The 21,793-nt window shown below is 44.6% G+C and overlaps 1 protein-coding gene across 3 annotated transcripts in view; it reads right to left on the bottom strand.

Moving 5' to 3' along the window:
* The window catches only part of LOC106747983, a 163,193-nt gene that overhangs the window by 8,237 nt on the left and 133,163 nt on the right, over positions 1-21,793 (bottom strand). For all 3 annotated transcript variants that reach the window (XM_014626086.1, XM_014626084.1, XM_014626085.1), the window contains 5 exons: positions 21,600-21,724; positions 19,931-20,138; positions 16,968-17,082; positions 1,920-2,157; positions 584-970 (listed from right to left, as the gene is read on the bottom strand). In XM_014626086.1, coding sequence (XP_014481572.1) covers positions 584-970; positions 1,920-2,157; positions 16,968-17,082; positions 19,931-20,138; positions 21,600-21,724 — 1,073 coding nt within the window. The remainder of the gene's footprint in view (positions 1-583; positions 971-1,919; positions 2,158-16,967; positions 17,083-19,930; positions 20,139-21,599; positions 21,725-21,793) is intronic.

Raw genomic sequence — 21,793 nt, forward strand, 5'->3', positions numbered from 1 at the left:
TCCGATCTTAAACAAGCAACAAAAACAGAAGAAAATCAGTTGCAGGTTCAACTATATTCTATGAAATATTTCACAGCAAAGTTCAGATATATTGATCGAAACACCAGTTTTCCCGTGTGGTCCAGTGACAGAAGATAGAGATTGGCACAATATTAAAAGAAAACTAAAAAGTTCAAAGCCCACACTATAAAATAGCATTGTCAAATAAATTATTTATTTGTTGTTTTAATTTTCATAAAAAAATAGCTCAACTTTAGTGTGAAAACTTGAGTACAACGGAAAGCGGTGCTAGTAACACACATTAACGCTTTCAAGCAAAAACAGCCACTTCAGCTCCAACTATTATACACAGTAGACGAAGTTCATGTTCCGTTCGACATAGTTTAGTATATTAGAGCCGAAAAACATTAGTATATCAGTTTTCCATGCCTATGTTAGTTTTCGTGTTTTCCCCTTGACATAGCGAACAGAACGAAAGCGCAGAAGCGTGCGGAACTCGAGGAACTTGAGAACTACTTCTAAAAGGCACTACTACGCTATACACCGTCGGTTCGAACGTCTGTAAAAATGATCTGTGAATTACCAGATTTATGTGCGCCTTGCTGGTGTAATCGAATTCCGGAATGGTGTCAGTGAACTGGGCGAGGATCTCGTTGTGCCGGGCCATATCGGTGGCCAGGATGCACCGGATGATCCCTTCGCGCACTATTCTGTACGTGGGATTGTCTAAAGACGCGAGGATGTTGCACTCGGGCGCCTCCAGTACCCGGAACGCCACGGAGCAGTGGTGATTCTCCAAAGGCGAGATGTCGTTGTAGCGCAGCGCCAGCTCGGTCCGCGCGTTTATCTGATAGATATTGTTGTAGCCCGGATGGTCGAGGTCGTGGCAAATACAGGAGACGATCAGTATGAGGACCTCGAGGTCGCCGATTTTCGACGGGAGGTCCACCGCCCAAGCTATCGCGTACATCTGGGTACGATCGATTTGGTACTAAATGAGCGGTTCACGCGACTCGGTCTAGAGTTAACGAAGGTACACACTATCGTGCACGTTCCAGACGAAATCGGAAAGTAATTTGTTGTAATTTGTAAAACCAGTGTCAGATTACTACGGATTAGGATTGAGATTGGATTTAAATCAGAGCAAAGCTCGCTAAACTTGAATTTAATGAATTTTGCTTCGATTCGCTAAATTTCAATCTCAATTCTAATCAGAATTCTGATGTGAGTTTCAGAGCCGATTTAGCGTAACATATAGAATGATACAATGCGTACACTGAGAGAAAAGATATCTAAAAAATGGAAAATATATATTTAACGGTACTAATAATATATTTGTCTACATATATATATATATATATANGCGTAAAGACAATTGTTTATTTTATATTTGAGTTAAAAAATTGAGTTAAAAAATATTTTATATTTGAGTGAAAAAATTTATATTTAAATAAATATGCGTTATTTATGGTATATTTACCGAATAAATATCTCTTATTTTTCAGATAGTTTTTATCTCAGTGTACTTAATCTATAATAGTTGCTTTTCTTATTCACGTTCATTATAATTTATACTAATCGCGATATTGTTGGTAATTATTATAGATATAATTAGAATCGATATTATTAATATATTTATTGTAGTTATATTACAATTATATTGTCACTAATAAGATTATAATACTAATAGTTAGGACATAATATTATGCTCGTTATAATTATAATCGCAATATTACTAATATTTATTTCACTTATAAACGTAATTAGTATTGTTAGTCGTTACAGTTATAGTCAGACTGGCTTCGGCACTGATTCAATGTCATGTTTCTCGATAAGAATTATCTTTCTTTCAAGGAACTACTGGCATTAAAAAGAGCAATAAAAGGGGAACTGGCATTAAAGACGACGTAGGTACTCACCATTTGCGCGACGCAGAAGCAGTGCCTGAAATTGTGAAACGGCACCTCGTTGTAGTTATTGTAGACCTCATAGAGGAAGTTCCTCAGGATCGGCAAGGGAATGTTGAACTTTTCAGGTAGGTCTAGCTCGACGAACATCGTTTGCAGCATCAACAGCAGCTCCTCGTCCTCCCATTGTCGCGCATCAAAGGCCGGCGAGCGTAGCCATTCGCGAACGCTCGACGAGACCGTCACGTCACTAAGAATGGTACAAACTGTCATTTATAACTCCTCTCACATATAATTTTTAACAAAGTCTCTCGTTATACCGCCTAATTGAATCGTAAAGATACCTTTCGCCGTATCTATCCTCAAGAGAACGAACGGACAAACGAAATACCGAACCAATTGTCTCGTCCAAGGAAGTTAAAAATGAAACACACAAGGAATCAACTCTTTCGACCCCACTTATGAAGCACGAAAAAACCGTTGGGTTGTTCTGTAAACCCGATGTACCCGAACTTACCTAAACTTTTCTAGAAACGTTACTTCTCAAGCATCTTAGAAAATAATTATTTGTAAAAAAATATGTAATCGTTTTTTTTTAAACTATCATATATTTTGGCAAAGAAGTGTTTCCGGTTTGCATCCACGCGAAAGAATTTAATTTTAAACCTCCAACAAGATTTTCAAGCCTAAAAACAAAACGGTATTTCGGTTTCGGTGCTTCTCCTGTACATGTTGTTACTTGTGGAAGAATAAGTTAGATACAATACTAACACAAAATACATTTTTCAACTCACTATAAGAGCTGTGTAACCCAACGGGAGATCGAAAGGGTTAAATAAGGATAAAGTACCAACTGAGAATCACACGATGAGCATAGAACGAGACGTTTCACAGAAGTATCTTCCCTCACCGCGATCGACGGGCGAGAAAAAGAGACAAAAAGAAAAAGAGAGAAAGAGAGAAATCGCGAAAAGCGGTCGCGCGGGAAAGACACCTTTACGGCGCTCACGGACGTTTATTTACTGACGACCGCTAATTGGCAATCCGCATTTAGTCGGCGCGTCGATTCGCGATGCTTGCGCGTGTGCGATAATGCGCGCTTTGTGATGCTCACTATTATACGCTAACCATAGTGAGCCGTATTACTCAGATAACGGTAGCTTAATAGCATTTCGTGGTAACATGACAGAGGCTAACCACCGGCGGAGAAGCCCGTTACAGCGAACGGAAGTGAACGGAACTCTCGCGAGTCAATGGAGAGATGTTATGTGACATAAGGTCTTCGCTGTTTTCTTCGAATCGCTGACCCTTGAACCCATGCACAGGCCAACCCAGTATTGTCACACCCGGTCTGCCGACCGACTCCATCGAGGGGCCTCGAAAGACGTGTGCTGTCGAAGTTTATCAAGCGAACTGCCCCTCACCTGAAGCTGACACTGCGGATTATTCATGTTTTTTTTAAGGACGATTCCCGTCAGTTAATCCCCTCAATTCAGACTCAAAAACCTCCAACCGTATTCCTGAGATACCGCACCAATCATTTCGCTCAAAAGAATATTAACTGTCGCGATGGCCACCCGTAACCGCAGCGCTACAACATTGCCGTGCCTCGCTAATTTTAGCGTGGGACGTAGCCAACTGCGTATGACAAATTAAATATACAACCGATAGAGAGCCAATGAAACCAACTAACGAACACACACGTATCACGCGAATTGCATTTATTTATCCTATATACGGTGACTCGAACGTGAGTTGAGCATTAAAATAATCAACGGAAATTAGCGTGGCAGATCAATGTCGTTAAGGTAGTTCGTCCGTTGAGCCACCCATTTTAGACACCCTTTTAAATTTCAGCCGCATATTAATGGAAACACTATCTACGCGTCTATAAAATGATAAAAACCGACTGACCACGCAGAAATCGAGATATTCCCAACGAAAGATAGACATTGAAGCGAAACGCACAGAGTCGAAAAGTGAGCACGACGATCTTAAATACCAATCTGACCAATCTGAATAAGTGCCGCGTTAAAAATGATACGCACAGGGAATCAAAACGCGACTGAAGTCCTTCCCCTCGTCGTGTCGCTGCGAACGAGGGGAGAACCGCTAAGTAATTATTCGCGTAATTAATTCGCGCGACTGACCCGAATATCTGGCGAGTGGCGGTAGGTATTCGCGTAAAAGAGTTGAATCGGGACAAGTTGCGGAAGAAGGGAAACGATTATGGCACGCGGAGGTTTCGAGGCTCGCCTTGATGCGGCGGCCTCGCCCGGAAGCGCTCTCTGACTGCTGCCATAATCGTTCGCGAGGAATCGTTTGGTGAATTACGGTAAACGGGAGCTCCGGCTTAATGTACCGTGCCGAATTGTCCCGCAAGTATAACGCTCCGAAGGGACAGGAACGTCTCGCCGCGAATGCCGCTGCCTAATGGCGCGATTTGCATGTCGATGTGGCGTCTCTGCGTGCGTGACTGCCACCGGAGGTGGAAACAATCGGCGGGGGAAAACGTTCCCAACACCGTTCGTCCTGTGCTCGAGTATTCATCTTCTTCTTCTCTTCTCCTCGCCTTTTTTCACGCACGCGTCCATCATGTCCCCCGACGACAAGATGAATTAAGGATAACCCGCGCACACGCGCGCACCGCTGTTACGTTTCGTGATTTTTCCTCATAACGCGGGACGCGGTCGAGGGGGAGGGTTGATTAATGGAAAACGAGAGTTATGGGCCTCTATGAAGACCATGTGCGGGATTTTTGTTTATTTTACTTACTTTACTTTCCTTATCCGTGCGCGAGAAGGAGATATTGCAATAAAAATTACTGCAAAAGTTTGCAATGCTGGATTATACCGGAATTATTGTCGAAATTATCGCAACCTGTGTTGTAGTCTTTAATAATGTGTGTATATATAACGTACGTCACTAAAGATTACAACACACATCATAATTTCAGTCATAATTCTCGTCCAGCATTACAAAGTTTTGTGTAATATTTACTACGATATTTTCTCCGTGCAGAAGAACTAATCGTGTGCCGTCGTGCGTAGTTTGCACAACTACGTGCTCTTTCCGGTTTCTAGACTGCAAAACACACAACAAGATGTTGGCGAAGCCGAAGTGGAATAATATCGGCGTGAACAACACGCTCCGGAGGCCGCCAGTACTCGGCCGAAGTTACGGCCGTGCTCTTACTCGGACGCATCTGCATAAGAATGCGGTACTTCGAGGCGAAATAGGATTAGGCCCTTGAGCCGTCGTAAGCAACTTTCTAGCTCGAGAGATCTCCGGAAGGTGTCCGGGAGTTTCACCGAAAACGCTCTTCGCTCGCTCTTCAATCGCCTCTTTCAGCTCGGGTCTTACTTTTCGACGAAGATCACAATTGTATAGTACACTGAGTGTAATTAGCGGGAAAGTTTAATGCGCTTACATCGTCGACAACAACGACGACGTCTCCGTAAGACTCACGTTGTTCGTGAACGAGTGGCGAGAGTCTAAGCAGATTTGAAAGACGAACGGAGCTTATTAACATAGAGACTAAGTCTCGCGCAGTGTCCCACATCGGGCAAGAATTCACGATGGAAACGAAGAACAAAAAAGCACGTGAAAAACTGGAAAGCAAAGTATAGAAGTACCGGCGTAGGAATTTTCCCAAATTTTCCCATATACGAGATGTTTCAAAGGACAAACTTCAAGAAGTGATAGATTTCACCGAGAGAATTAATTTTTATTAAGGAAGCCGTATCCACCAACATGTCCTTAATCCATTTCAGGCCGGGCAAAAATATTGAAATCCATGAGATCCGAGTATTTTAGGGTAAGTGGGAGCCAAGGAATGAAAAAGAAACTAAAATCAGAATGTCCGACCCTGTTTGAAGTGGATTAATGTCATAGCGGTTTCTCGTGAAAATTTTACTTTTGTATAGTTTAGGAGATGTTAAAAGTAGGAATTAAAAATAGCACGCTAATCTCTCTCAACGGACACGTATAAAAAATGTCAACTTTGATCGCAAACATCTCAGTTCTCGAGTGGTCAGTCTTTTTCTCCAATTGCGCGAGCAGTTTGATAATATTTCAACGTGTACGCGGTGCAAGCTTCACTCATTTTGCTTCACGATCTCTTTAATAACATGAATGCAGTGTGTATATGTGTATACTTGTAAAATATGAATACTTAAAGTGTATATTTTATTTCATCGTAGTATAAAATGGGAACCAGAAACAATCTTCGAAAAAAAAAAAAAACATCGGGGGTGACTAAGTAGGATCTATTTATATTCGCCGTTTAGGGAGAAATATATATTTGAAACGTTACAAACATCTAACCGGAATCTGCGTAGATTTCCCGCCTGGAATCCATAATTATCTTGGGAGATCGGGCTGGAGATCCCAATCGGGTCCTGAGAAATTTTCTACACGGATGAAAAAAAGAAAAACACGAAAAATTACACCACGATGTATCGAAATCAACGGACGATGGTCGTGAGACGCGGTTATATTTCACGTCTCGCGAACTGCCCGGCAATTTCCGCATGAAAATTCACAACATGGGCAGGAACGACAGGGGGAGGACGTAATGACGTTTAAGGGCTAACTGCATTATCCGCACGATTCGCGCTCGTTGCCGTTATTACGTTCATTTTGATATTGATTCCCTTAGACACCCCGCAATCGACTGATAAACAGATTACGCGCTACGTATGCAAATTAATCTCGCAATCGTGTAACCGCTTCGGCGCGATGTTTAAAGCCCCGAGCCAAATGAACCGCAAGTTTATCGCTTCACTTGCGTCACGCTACCGCCCTATGAATATAAAGGAGAAAATTACGTTGCAAACACGACAAAAGGCGCGCGCGCGCGCGCACACACACACAGACGCACATGTATGCACGCACATAGACGCGATGCATATGCAGAAGGCACTACGGCCATTCACGCCGCGTAATTGTTCCGCTGAATATTTTCTTCCGAATCACTTGTACCATGTGCATCAAACCGCGCGCACACGGTCTCTCACGCTGATTTGCGAGTTGCACGGTGGAAAAAAGGAACCTGCGCGGAATTCGCACCCCGAAACTTCCTTTCCGTCCTCGCGAACTCCGCGATGTCGGCCGGTCCGGCCGAGAAACGTGCGAAATTCACGGGTTCGAAATTCGCGAGCGGAATTCTCCTCCGTGCCGTCGGGGTCGGGAACGGAGGTAAACAGCACGAGGTGGCGATTCGAGAGCGAAGTTTGCCTCACGAAGAACGGTGTCGCTTTCGAAAGATACGGCCTCCGCGGGCTCGGAGAAGCACGAAGGCGCGCCTGGAAGCGTTCGAAGGATCTCGTAACTTCGTGCCGCGCGCGATACCACGGTGACGTGCTTCATCGAGATCGTTCTCGAGGGTGGAAGGTTATAGTTCCTCGGGCTCCCTCTTTATAGCGGCCGGCTTGTCCTCCGTATTAATGCACGTGGAATCACGCGGCGGGACGCGTGCTTTGAGAACGCACACAGGCGCGCCGTGTCACCTGGAAGGTTGCTTAACGACGCGTTACTTACTCCTCGGCACGGCTATAAAGGAACCCGGATTTTACGTAACTGAATAACTAATTTTAATGGGGCGCCGCCAGGCTCGTGGGAGAGAGTTATCTCCCTTCTTTTTCTATGTATGTATGTATGTATCAGGAAGATACAGAGGCGCGAGCGGAGCTCCTTTATTGTGAGTGAATTATTCAGTCGCAGGCTTCCGCGAAACTTGTGCGCTTTGAAAGTTTAACGCGGTTCAGTCAACGGGGCATCCGATTATTAATTCAAATGTTATACCGAATGTCATCCGTATGGAGATTTAAAAATGCAGTAACGTCGGTGTTCCACGAGCACAGTAAATAATATCTGAATAATGTATGAATATGAAAAATGTAAAATAAACAATTATATATATATATATATATATATCCGTTTTTTCAGTCATAAATTTGTTTCAATGTTACCGACCCGCGTGTAACGAACAATGATATGAAACAACAACAATCGGCGCGGAGTGTTTGCGCGCGAGATCGCGCTACTTCGCCGCGCTGAAACGCCACGGTCGCTGTTTCGCAGCACTTTGCATGTGTATGTTTTTTTTAATACCGCTCCGCGCGAAATATGAAAATATCAGAGACCGCATTTGCATGCGCGCGCGATGTTGACGGACCGAAAATTTCACTCGCGCCCGAATCAAAGGCCGTTTCCCCGCTTTTCGCAAGGCGTCGTCACATGTCGATTCGCGGTTTCGCCGCGATCGGAGGGGAATCAAGGCTCCACGCCGGCAGTTATTCGCCACGCGAACACGGGTCGCGTTTAATTGCGTTTGCAAACGCACCCTCGGGCGAGCCGACGAGACACCTTGATGGACGGACGAGCGATGTAAAGGACAGCCCGCGCATGTACGACGTTGCTTCTGCCTACGTGTGGAAGAAGGAAGCCTGACGTCATCGCGATAAAGGTCGAAGTGGCATCTTTGATCTTTGCTTTATTGGCAGGCCAATTCCCTCTCCTCCCACACGATTGGCCAAAAACGGGATTTTCGTTGCGGGCCCCTCCGGGGTCTTTTCATGCGTACGTTACGCCGGAAGAAATAAAAGAGAGGAAATTATTCGCGGTTTTAAAAAAGCGCCGAACACATATATCGCGCGGAATATGCGAATAGGGCGGGTCCGTTAATTGGAACGTTACGCTCGGTTCCCCCGCCGTTCCGTCGAACTATGCGGATCGATTTTGCGCAACTATGCGGTCGAACGATTGTTGTTACAATGTTATGATGCGGCTATTGCTAAGCCGATCTCTCGTGTAACGCGTCTAAAATAATATCCGGCGCGAGCCGGAGTCCAGTAGCGATAATAATTTATCACCGGTGAGAGAACAGCCGGCCAATTGCACCGTATGCATCTCTAAACCCGATTCTCGTCGGTTAAACCCGTTCGAATGGAAATTCGATCGAGATTGATCGGGAATTGAAGAAAAACTCTTAAGATCGTATCATCTCTATAGGTTAATCATATTATTTACTTACTGTATTTACTATATCGTAAAAAAGGGAATAATTGTATTCCCATTTATTTAATAAAATAATAGTGATAATAATCCCATTTATTTAATAAAGTAATAATGATAATAATCGCACCGTGCATACACGGCCGAATTTTCGGCCGAGTTAAGATTCCATTGGGATTGCCCAAGAATTGGAAAGACTTTCGGAACGCGTGAGAAAGTCGGCCTACCTCCGCGCGAAAATTAGAAGTCAGAAAACGCGCGTTGCATCAGACAGAGCGTGATATATCGGCGTACGCCGCGACGATCGTCTCGCACGCCACCATTGTGTCGCAATCGTATGAAATTGGTAGTTAATTGTCTAGACGCTTGTATGTTTAGCTCCTTTCAGCGGAGTGACGTGCGTTTAATTAAACGCCGAGGATTGTCTTCGCCCGCAGGTATTTACGCCCGGGAGCTTGTTGGTTCGCGCGCGCGCAACGAGGAGTCGGCACGCAGCCGGCGAATTTTTGCACGGTCGCGGCTTGCGAAACGCCGTTTCGCACGTGCGTCACGCGCCTCCGATTGGGTTAGGGGTTACCGGATGCACACGCGGGATGATGCGTTTCCACCGCACGGCGGTGGAAACGTCGCGTGAAAATCGATAATCGTTGCAGCGGCGCAGCGCGTTCCGCTAATAAACGGGCGGAATTATTCGAACCGACCGTTGTCGTCGGATTAAAATCACACGACCCGAATCATCTCGCGCGCTCGTCCCAAATTCAACGTGTTATTTCTGCCGGGTCGGATGACGACATAGTCTTACGACGGAGCGGCGTCGTGTCTTCGTCGCGATCGCGCGCGTAAAAATACGGATCAAGGGAAAACGTCAAAGTCGACGAACGGACGATAAGCGTCGATAATGCAGCGGCGATCCTCAAAATGCCGAGGTTCCAATTTGCGACGGTATTCAATATGTTGTTTAACATTTCATTTATGTTGCGTCAGTTACTTTTGCCAAATAATCTATAGTTAGTGTGAATAACAAACGAGACGGCTCCGCTTAAAGGTTAAAATTGTAATCTCTTAGGCGTCTTCAGACGTTTCATTTACAGAAACTTATTTAAAAATAAGGGAATGAGTGGCGAAGAATAAAAATAATAATAAAAGTGTTCGTTGTTACTTTTCTGGTTACTTTTGTAACTGTCTCGTGGAAAAAAATATACAAAATATAAAAAAGAAGCAAACGTATACTTTTAACGGAACTGATGTGATAGTTTAATGTTAATTTCGAAACTACTGCTAGCTTTAATCACATTATTTAATCGACGCTCATACGCTCTGCGTGACTATACTTGAAAGTGAAGTGCAATAATAATTAAAATCTACTTGATCGTTACTTTGATGCATTTTAAGTGTCTATTTAATCTATTCTATCCGCGTGAACGGATACCTTGCAAGCATTTACTCAACCAAATATATTATGTCGAGAAATATTTTTATAAATACCGACCGATTTAATTTCTAATAATTATTCTGTGTTTAAAACATACCTCTCTCAGTTGATAAATTATATATACACAAAAGAGGGAAAATTTTATTTACACGTGAAATATAAATAAATTGAAATATAGGCCAAATTGATCCCCACGCGAGCATATGGGTCGTAAAAAGTCACGGGCTCATCTACGGGTCTAAGTTTGTCCGTCAAACAGAACTTCGGCACAAACGTCTCGTCGTGTTGACATTCTGTGCGCTGGAGCGCGCGTGATCGTCGAAAATTCCCGCGCTCTCTCACGATCCGGAACGAACACGTGTCACGTATTGCCAATAAATTAATGAAAATGTAAGCTGATGCATCGTTATCTCGAATAATATGTGAAAAGCGCGCGAGCACAGCGCGATACCGATTTTCCCTCTCGCTCTCTTTCCGTCTTCGTTTCCCTCGAAGCTAAAAATCGCCCTCCGAGATAACTCCCATCGGAAAGGTTCCTCGACCGTTAACAACGGAATTAAACGGCAGCGCGAATATCTGACGCGCTTATCGCTTCGTCGCGCTCCGACGTAGCCTCGGCGAATTTCAGGCGCGATTCCGGCGCGCGCGCGCGTCGATTCGCGCTCTCCGAAGTTGGACCTCGACCCCATTTTGGTAGTCATAATATTTGCGGTAGTCAAAATTTGCAACGGGAAGCAACCGAAACCGAAACGAATGGTGACAGTTGCGATTAAACGGCAAGACGTGCGGAGAGAATTTCGGGAAAATGACGGACGCGACTTTGCCCGCATACTCGATTTTCCGCCGCAACCGCTGCGATCTGGACTATCGACGGTCACGAGCGGACTATCAATACCGTAACGATTATAATTAAATTCTCCACCGTCGGGGGACGAACGAAGGGGAAGGGGTAGGAGGGAGGACCAATTTCACACAGCTGTCGATTCGCTTTGCCGTTTCGCCAAACCGGTGTCGGTTTTACTCTCGTCTCGCTCGGAAGCGCGAGGAGGAATTACGCTGCATGCGTTTTGATATTCGATACGGCGCGGCGGGATTGCATATTTCGCCGGACGCGGAATAAATCGACGCGAGAACCAGGCGAAGAAGAGAGGACGAGGTGGAGGAGGAGGATGCAAAAGGCGTGGTTGCGCGAGCCGCGGCGGCGGCTAGGTAACAACCGCATTCCGAGGCATCGTACGGGCGACGTACACGCGTACGTTCCCTATTTTAAGACAGCCCAAGCTGCCCCTGCACCTCGTCACTTTTCCACGGTCGCATTTCCCAGCTGAGGATTCGCGGGAATTATACCGGCGAACGCGAGAGCTTCCTGCCTTTACGTAACAACCGCCGCCTGTCTTTCGCGTTTTCTTTGTCTTTTCACGTACGAACCGGAGAGAGAGAGAGAGAGAGAGAGAGAGAGAGAGAGAACGGCGTTATTCTTACCGGGCTCGCGCTTTCCCCGTCTCTGCACGAAGCGGCGAAGCTGTGCCGCAACGAGCGGCAGATGGACGTCGTGATAAACGAGACACCTTGCGGATTATCATTTTTTCTCTCCCTCTCTTTCTTTTAATATACAGCGCGGACGCGAATCGTGCCGCGAGTTCGTGACGTTTAATAAGGGGGAAAGAAATCTCGCCGCCGGCGGAAAATTAATCGGACGCGATGCTAAATGAGAAACAGAATGGAAGATATTTCGTATTTGTAACACTCATATTTGTAATCATCGTGATGAGATCCCAAGGGGCAACCGTGGGATTCCATATGAATTTCCCCATACAGATTCCTATGCTTTTTTTTTTTTTTTTTTTTTNTAACCTCTAGTGTTTGAGATCAATTATAACTAAATTAACAACACGTGCAAACACTCACGCGGTTCCTGGATATTCGCCGGAACGGCCGAGATTATCGCGCAAATAAGATCGCGTCGTAATTTGGGAATGTAAAATATACGACAGTTATCCGATTGCAAATCCATACGCCATAAACGATTCGATTGCTTTCGGCGGGATTCCGATGAAATGCAATATTTCGCGTTACCGCCGAGATTCATTAACACTTTATAATTCGTATGAATTTTATTACGGGTGTTTATCAGGTAACGATTAAAATGGTAAAACGATGAAACGAACGCACGCACATCCTCCCCGGTGTCACTTCTGTTTCATTAACCCGTGTTCAATATTAATGCGCGGAAATATAATAATATCGCGAAATATCGCGGTATTATGGTAATACGTTATTTCGTTTTACGGCTAACCCGGCGCGAGGAAACGCGATAACGATTCGTGCGTCGCGTATGTTTTTCTTTTTCTTTTTTTTAATGCCAATATATACACCCGAGTCCGACTCTCATTTCGCGCGCGAGCTTATTTTAAATGCGTGTATCAGCTAAACAAAATTTAGAAGCGGACAGCTATATTTAGCGGACGCTACGCTAATACGAGCCAATGTCAACATATAACGTAAAGTTTCAGCCCGAGCCGGAGCAATTTTAATAACCGATAAAGCGACCGTAATAATAGAACCGTCGGGCCGGCATCGATGTCTGGTCAGTGGCGGACTTTACTACTGTGCGCACCCGAATTCACCCATCGTATTTATCGTCCTCCGATCGAGATGTGAAATAACCGTCGGATTCAAAGTGACGATTACTTACGTAAAATTACGGTAAGATGGAAATTTATCGGTAATTTGGGTAAAATTCGTTGTTCTTGACAGTTTCATGCACAAATAGGCTGTATTCATATTTTCCGTACTAATGTATAAGATAAAGTAACATTCTTCTGGTATTCTCACTAAATTTATATCTGTGATAATTTTTAAAATGTCTCACAGATGAAAGGAAGACAATTATTTACAATCCTTTGAAGATATTTAAATTCGAAATGTTTTCATTTTCGTTTCTTGATGCTTATATTAAAAATATTCCATTATATACCACTAGTCGCTGAAACAGCAAGGTAATAAATGAAAATGCTGTAATCCTGCAAGGTATGATGTTAAGAAATATAAGTCAAGATTGTGCTATACCTGTCACACTTTTTGTTTTAAAAAAAATCAACCTAGTCGAAAAAATGTTTTCAAGTTTCTCTAGTTACTGCGTATCTAATTTCCTAATGCTAAATATATCAAAGCACAGTATTAAAATATTTTATGAAAAATATGTGTTAAATAAAATATTTTACTCATCCTGAAGGCCAAATGCTCCTTTTAAACTTAACATCAACATTTCCTTATTTCAATAATTTTTCTCTAAATTACCACTTTACCAACTCTACTCAAAATTACTGGATAATTTACCGTAATTTACAGAGTAAGTTACCGTCAAATTGGGTCATTTTCATCTCTATCTGTCCTCTATCCTCCGATGTCGCACGGTAACCAGCCGCGCTGAAATCACCGCACAACCGCTCGGAGGCTCTCGGAAAGCCGTTTCGCTGGGAAAGCAGAAATCCACCGGGGCGAACATTCAACGGTTCTTGCTTCACAAAATATCGTTTGCGTCGCAATAAATCTTCAACTTTTTTCCCCCTTTTTTTTCTAAAATAGAGAAAAACGCTACTTACTTCGTCGGAATAATAGCCGGAGAGTTGTTCCGATTTTCAACAACGGTTTCCTCGCCTCCGCGAAAGCTCCGCGAACTTTTTAGCGGAGGGAGGGGGGGGNGGGGGGGAATTTACGTCAGAATTATGCCTTAACTTTTTCGCGCTTCGACGTGAATTTCGACGCGCTTGATGATACCGCGTGCTCGCCCGTGCGAGCGACGAGGGCGCAATTCGAAAACGAGTTTGTTGATGAAGAGCGCGATATTGTTCCCAGATCCTCTCGCGCAAATATTACCGTGCCTTCTCTCCTTCCCTCTCTCTATCGAAACGATAAATTCTTCACTTGCACGCTTGCATCGCAGAACGCCGGTTCAAAAAAAGAAACAATAAACGATAAGTCGCTTACGTCGCAGGCGCGACTCAACCTACGGCGTTCACTTTGACCGGCGGGAAAAATCAATACGTCAGTCTTATGTAGAATTTATTAGCCGCAACATTGGCGCGGCGAGGGAAAATCCCGCCCCTTCGCCGGAGGTTCATCAACTCGCGATATACGGATCTCCGTAGATCAATCAACCTCTGCGATCCATCCGTCTTGTGTGCGGCTCTTATTTGCACGGGCTCTCGATCATGCCGATCGTCCTCCCTCTCCTCCCCCTCACCTTCCTGAAGATAGAGCCGCGTACCGTACAATAATAAACTCCGCGAGGGAGGGGTATTTCTCCGACGCGTGGAAGGAGGGAAGCGCAGATGGTGCGGCATCGAGGGGCGGCTGAAAGTTTTATCCCCCGAGTCGAGTCGCGCGGATTTTATTTTCCGCGTTTGAACTCGTAAAATCAAAAGCCCTCCGTTATTCCATCGGCCGCGTTAAAATTCACGCGGAAATATCCCGAGCCACGGGCCTTTAATGCGGTCCCAACCGCGATCCATATTTTATTAAACCGCATGACGCGTTGCACGCGCGCAATATGGCTTTCTTTTTTTTTCACTCAAGGTATCACCGCGACGCGTAAATCCAAATCTCCCCACTGCTCGCCGGGAAAACCCGTTTATATCGAGCGCGCGTGCGAATATTCGCGCAAACCGGAAGAACAATCGGTGGTGCGGAAGCGCTCAACCACGTGGCTGTTTGCGTAGCGAGAATTCACGTGGTGTCGGGCGGACAGACTGTTTGTCATTGTGCCGCTTCAAAGGGAAAGTTAAACGATATCTCATTCCCGGAAATCTATCTCTGATATTTCGATGCGACAATCGATACTTTATTCCCGGCGAACTTATCCCTAATTTTCCGATGGCGTTCGATAAGCTCTCTCTTTCTCTTTCTCTTTCTCTCTCTCTCCCCCTCTCTCTCTCTCTCTCTCTCTTTCTCTCTGTACTTTCTATATTGCTACATAATTAATTTCCGCGTCACATCCTTTGATCTCCGACGTTCAGCATGGCAAATTACGCCGTCAATGGCTGGTTTATTGGCTACGAACTTCAATAGAGAATATTTCAGTTACGGGGATTCTACAATACCGGCTTTAGCGTTATTGCGGTTCGTCGATTCCCTATCTCTGGTTCCACGATAAACGAGTTGGGCGGTGTGACCGTGTCACTTAATTGTGAACAAATATCGGCGCCGCAGTTCATTCAGAAATATTTCGAGCGCGAGCGCGTGGCAAGCTCGAATTAGCGGATCTAATCGTTTAATCACCGTCCTTTTTTCCCGCCGGTCGGCCGAAAGAGACCGTGGCAACAATCGCGACGGGCGGACCGATATTAATCGGCTCTCGTCGTCAACGTCGGCCTCCATCCTCCCGTTCGTCTTTTTTCCACCGTCAATCGAGACCGGCGGGAAATAAAATGAAAATTCATTCATCTCCGTTCCGATGCAACACAAAACGCATTCGATCGCCCGATGTTTCCGTCGAGATAAAGTCGGCCACGAGTCAACCGGAGGACTCGCTCGTCGTTCCCTTCGCGAGGACACCGTGTATATGCACGCAACGGCTCGCTCGCTCGCTCGCGCCCGTTGAATAACTTTCCCCGGCTAATCAATCTTCGAGATCGGATCGCGCTTTTCGCTATCTACGCGCGCGATCGACGATCGATACGCGAATCGGCGCTTAATCACAATGACATGGAACGCGGAGGCTCTCGCATTATCCCCGCGCCGGTCGCGCGTTCGTCGAACGGCCGCCATTGGACCGACAATGTAACTGGAAACAGCGGCATATTGCTGCTTAATAGATAGGATTATCGCAGCCGCTTAATCATCCCGCGGCTCTACAACCTAGATGGCCTGTCCGACGCAACGGCCTATTGGCATTTCGATCGAACGTCCCCGCGGAAGCACCTCATCGATCCCGTCCATGTAATATCGGTATCAGGGGTACACGGAGGTCCGCGTATCCTGAGGTCCGTTGAAAAGCCCCCCCCTCTCTCTCTCTCTCTTTATCTCTCTTGTAAGAGTCGCTCGTTACTCGCGAATCTCATTTCCTAGCGATCGCCGGCCGCGCGCGAGGGTGTCATCGATTAACACCAGAAGTACCGAGCGGTCATTTCTGTGTGCTGTGTTCCTATTTTTAAATTAATGAAGGAGAAGGTGGTATCAAGGCCTCCCGTTTTATATTTTGTACGCAATAACCTTGTTAATAATCAAGGCTTGAAATTAAAAACTCAACGATTACATTCGCCAATATGTTGTTCAATCGATTTCCGGCTCGGAGTTACGAAATATTTATTAGTTAGGACGTTATTCGTAAAAATGTGGCCTTCCGCTAAAATAGATTAAAAACATTTGTTCCGTTTGCAGAACAACTCAAACTCTCGGAAGGATATTCCGCGCCGGCGTCACTACGCTACTCGCTGTACGGGAGAACGAGGATCCAGGTGCGAGATTCAGGTGCGAGATCCGTTTCTCGTCATCGATCGCGTTCTTCCACACGGGATCCGTTCTCGTTATCCATCCGGATTAAATGAAAACTCACGATCGCCGGCGATATTTCGCGCCGGGCCGGGGTAGAATGACTCTCAACGACTCACCAGATATTGAGAAACTTCTCCCGAACCTTCCGCTTCATGCTGTCGCTCTTCCGGCGGTACTGCAATCTGCGGCAGGAATCCATATAGATGGGCTCCAGAAGCTGCTTGTAGAAACCTGCGGGAGACAGCGATTTCGAGATTAAGCTCGGAACTTTCAGGCTCCACGGTGAGAGACAGATAGATAAGTGAGGGTGGATAAAGCGAGAAAGAGAGAGAGGCTCGATGAAACCAACGGCCGACCATGAAAGAACGTCGAAGGTAGAACGTCGCAGGACGCCGAAGCAATTTCTCGCCGAGTTTGCCGCCCATTTTACACGGTAACTGGGTTTTTATAAAGAGGGTTTCATACGCTCGCAGAGTGTCGCTTCGTCGTCGTCGTCCGCTTCGCGACGTCCCAGTTTCGCGAGCCTCGACGGATGAGCCATCGCGTCGTCGTCGGCGGGAAAACGGAGTTTATTTTCTCCCGACGCGGGAGAATCGAACGTGCGACAGCGCGAATTACAAGCTCCGGCCGAATTAAGCTGCGACGGTGTATAAATAGACGCAGCGCGGAGCAATTTTAGCCGGGTTAGCCGCGCGGTGACAGTTAACGTAATAGCCGCGGAACTCGCCCCGAGGCTTGCGCGCGCGGACCACCCTCTATATAAGCCCGACTAGAAGTCGAAGATAGGAATAGCTGGAGCGGTTCCTTGCATGGACAAATATTTATTCAGCGGGCGTGCATGCCGCTGTTTATTCGCTCGTATATCCGTCATTCGCGTCAGCTCGGCCGGCCTCGTAAAGTTTTTCACGAAACTTTCATATTTCATCGACGGGACGACTGACCCCTATCCCGCGGAAATCTCCGCGCAAGTTTCGCTCCTTATCCGATCTCGGAGGGCGGAGAGTGAAGTCTCAAAGTGGAAATACTTATCGCACGACCATTCCTGCCCGTTCGGGGATTAATCCTCACGAACGCAGTAACGAATCGCGGGCACATCTTACCCGAAACGCCGGCGAGAAGCTCATTGTTTCTCCGATCTTCTCGTGACACTCCGTGAATCATTCTTTATTATTCTCTCCCTGATTTTTCTCCTGCTTTTCACTCGCTCGATTTCATGTCGTTCGATTTTATATGCATCGCGATATAAATGCGAGCCGTCCGTGTCATTCTCGAGTTTCTCAGCATGAATATCTATCAGGATCACTATATCACCAGCGTTTTCGAGTGAATCTTCAATAAGTAACTCGAATCACATTTAATTCCAGTTCGGAGTCTAGGATTAATCCGACGGAGCGTTTATACATTGAACTGAATCGTGATAACTTTTTCGATCCGTTAATAGGGTTGCCAGGTCGCGCGCGGGTCGATTCAATTTTCAAGCGTTTCCGGATTTTCGGCCGTTGCCGAAAGCGAAGGATTTGCGAGCGATTTAGACTGCATGCGCGGGATAAATAAAGATACCAGCATATTTTCAATTTCGAGTTCGCGTTAAAATATGAAAACACGGTAAATTCTTATTTAGAGTCAAATGAGATGCACCCTCTCTCTCTCTCTCTCTTTCTCTCTCTCTCTCTCTCTCTCGAGTATTTCTTCGTAAATATATATTTGGAAAAAAAATATTTACAAAACAATATGCAAACGAATCTATTTTTGCAATCTCCGAAAATCCGTTATTGCTAATCGAAAAATTATATTTCTATATTAATCCTTTCACACAGCAGATACAGTGAATTTCACAATAAATTTGAAAAATGCAGTTAAGGAGGTTCGCTTACTAAATAATGTATTTCTAGTGGCGCATCAAAGGGACTTTCATAAATTTACTATTTATCAAGCAAAATTACGTCCCTGTACATTTATTTCATTATCCAAATAATAAATATTAATTAATTCAATTAATTTAATTAAATATGAAACGGAGCTGAGGTAAATATATACAGGCTGTTCCAGATCAACACGGACGAAGTTCATGAGAGCGTAGAACAGATTGAGGTGATTTATAATTAAATATTTCGGAAACGATGCGGTAAAGATTATTGAAATGTCTGTTACACATTATTAGTTCGACTAACTTTTGTATTATGTGAATATCGCAGGTTTATCTTATATTTGGTCAAATGCTCGAACCTTCTTAAATAAACATGCGATACGTCTCACGGGAGAAAAGAGATAGCGAGGAAAAAGCGTCTCTAAAAGCGCACGGGGAAGCTCCCGAGATGTTCCACGCTCCGTTCTCGTCTATATTTACCTTCTATTTCATCTCGCTTTGATCGATGCAATTTCATAAAAATTCTTTGTGTCCCGTATTCGGTAGAAACAATCGCACACAATTTCCCGTCCCGTACAGCTAACGGCGACCGACCAACTGCGGATGTGTGTCAATGTATTCCCCGCACGACCTGCCAATTCCGCGCGGAAAGAGTCGCCACGACGATAAATTAATTTTAATAGTCGCGCACAACTCACTGTGTCGCGATAATGGACTGTCGAAAGCCCATTATCATATGTATAATTATCGACGGATAATAACGATGCCACCGGTGTCCCGACGCCGCCGCCGGAACATATCATTCCGTTAATATTCGCCATTTGTGTCAAAAGTAAAATCGATAACATCCCGAAATTCCGCGTCGCTGTATCATTCCATTTACCCCGGCCGCTGTGGGATCTATCCAATTACGAAATTGAATTCGCCACCAAGTCCGTCTATAAATTTCGAGCGTCAAGTCCGTCTATCAATTTCAAGCACAATTACTTAACCGGGCTAATTAGCTCGGCTCGTGAAAATCGCCGTTCGCCGAGTGTCGACGTTCGACGCGATTGGCCAATTGCGTAATTGTCTAGCGTTCGTGTCGTCGAAATCACACGGGGAAAAAGTTTGAGCATCCAGCCGAGAAGATTTATTCCAATTACAGCGTTGTTGACCAATTCTACCGATGCAACTTTTTTCTTTCCGTGCACGTATACCGGAGTTACTTACTGAGCCAGCTCAGCTGGTCGTTGTTCTCGAATTTGCTCTTGAAACTGTCCACTTGGCGTTTCAGCTCTCGCAAAGCGAGGGTGGGTGCGGCGCAGGAGGCTTCTTCGTACTCTCGCAATTGCCGCTCCAGGGCCGCCACACGCCTCTCCAGAGTCCAAAGCACTTCCGCCTCGATCACCCTCGAGGAAGCGGGGTGCGCGCCAACGATCTTCGAAGAAGAAGAAAGATACGACTGTAGTAAACTCGCAAGGAATCGCATGCGGAATTCTGTCGCGCGTATTTATACGGTGACGTAATTTTATACATCGATGCTTCCTTCGTCTGCGTTGCGTCGTTTGCGCTAATTTTGGATGGATCTCTCTTTCGCGAGAAAAAACGACGCGGATTGCGTGATTTTCGTTTCGGAAACACGCCTGCTGCGTCTCATTAGTCTAATGAACGCAGATCGACATCCTCGTAAATATGTAAAGCGGTGTATACAGATGGGGTAATTACTTATGAGCTTAGTTAAGTTAATCCGAACTTTCGCGACTTTCCACAAAGTCACGGGGAACTTATAACGAGTCTTATCGTCAATATTGATCTGCATTAAGTGCGAGAAAGTTAATTATGATAATGCTGCTATGATTACTCAAGATGCGGATTGAGCGCTTTTTGGACTCGGAAAGCGAAAATACATCGCTCCGTTTAAAGCATCCTAATCGTATTCAATTTCTCATGTGATCAATAAACGTTCCTCACATCCCGCAAAAGCAGGTCGCACATAACGGACGAATATGAACGAGAATTTGTGCACTGAATTCACCCGAATAAAAATTTTCTCTTGTAAAATTCTTTCTTGTAAATATTTTCTTACAAACCAAAAACTACTTTTGTACAGACGGGTAATTTCTCACACTCCGAGGGTGTTTTCATCAATTCTGTAGTGCGGATGTAAATACTACATTATTAAAAAAGTTCTTAAAAGCAATAGTGTTTCTAGGAAATTTAAAAATTTTATATTAAAATTTATTATAACCTTGAGACCGAGTAAAATTTGTGTAATAATAATAATAATATTCCTTTACTGGACGTAGTATTTGGATTACAAGATCAAGATCAGTGTTGTTAGTTATAAAATAGTTATAATGTTTCATATTTGCTATGTGGGAATCAAAAAACAAATATGAAATTGAATATGAATTTTAATATTTCTTCGTTTTATGTTATATGATTTGCTGTTTAGTTCTCACATTCAGTTATGACACATTATAACATGTTACAATATATTACAGTTGTTCTAATATTTAATAATACATAGCGTGATTGTTAATAAATGTATGATGCAAGATTTAATGATATAAACCGTTAGTTGAAAACAATAATGAAATATACCAGCGATTGCGATGTGTTTCGCTAATATTCACTCGCTAAATCTCATATCTACTGTAAATCGTTGCAACGCCATTAATGAAAAGTGAATTCAGAATGTGTTTTCTCCTAACTATGCGTTATTCAATCTAACATCACTTTGATCGTTAATTTTCATAACTTGTTTACGTAAAAAATTTTCAGTGAGACCAATTTATTAAATTTAATAAGGATTTTTCCAAGGTAAATTGGATGAGAGGATTCCGAGGAACTTTCCAAAGTAAATAGGATGAGAAGGACGTAAGAACTCCGTCGTTACCTGAAGAACGTAAGGCGTGTCGGGCGTGTTCGGCGGTAGATGAGACGAGATGTTGAACAGCTTGTCTCCCTTGCGAAGCTTCACGATGTCCAGAGGGCCAGCCTCCGCCGCGTTTCTGAAGAGTTCTGCGAACAGAGGGCGGAATAAATTCTCTCCCGTTCCGTCTCTCTCACTCTCACCCGGCCGTTTTGTGT

This window comes from Dinoponera quadriceps, unplaced genomic scaffold, assembly GCF_001313825.1.
Source record: "Dinoponera quadriceps isolate SergipeBrazil2010 unplaced genomic scaffold, ASM131382v1 scaffold2167, whole genome shotgun sequence".
Taxonomy (NCBI): domain Eukaryota; kingdom Metazoa; phylum Arthropoda; class Insecta; order Hymenoptera; family Formicidae; genus Dinoponera; species Dinoponera quadriceps.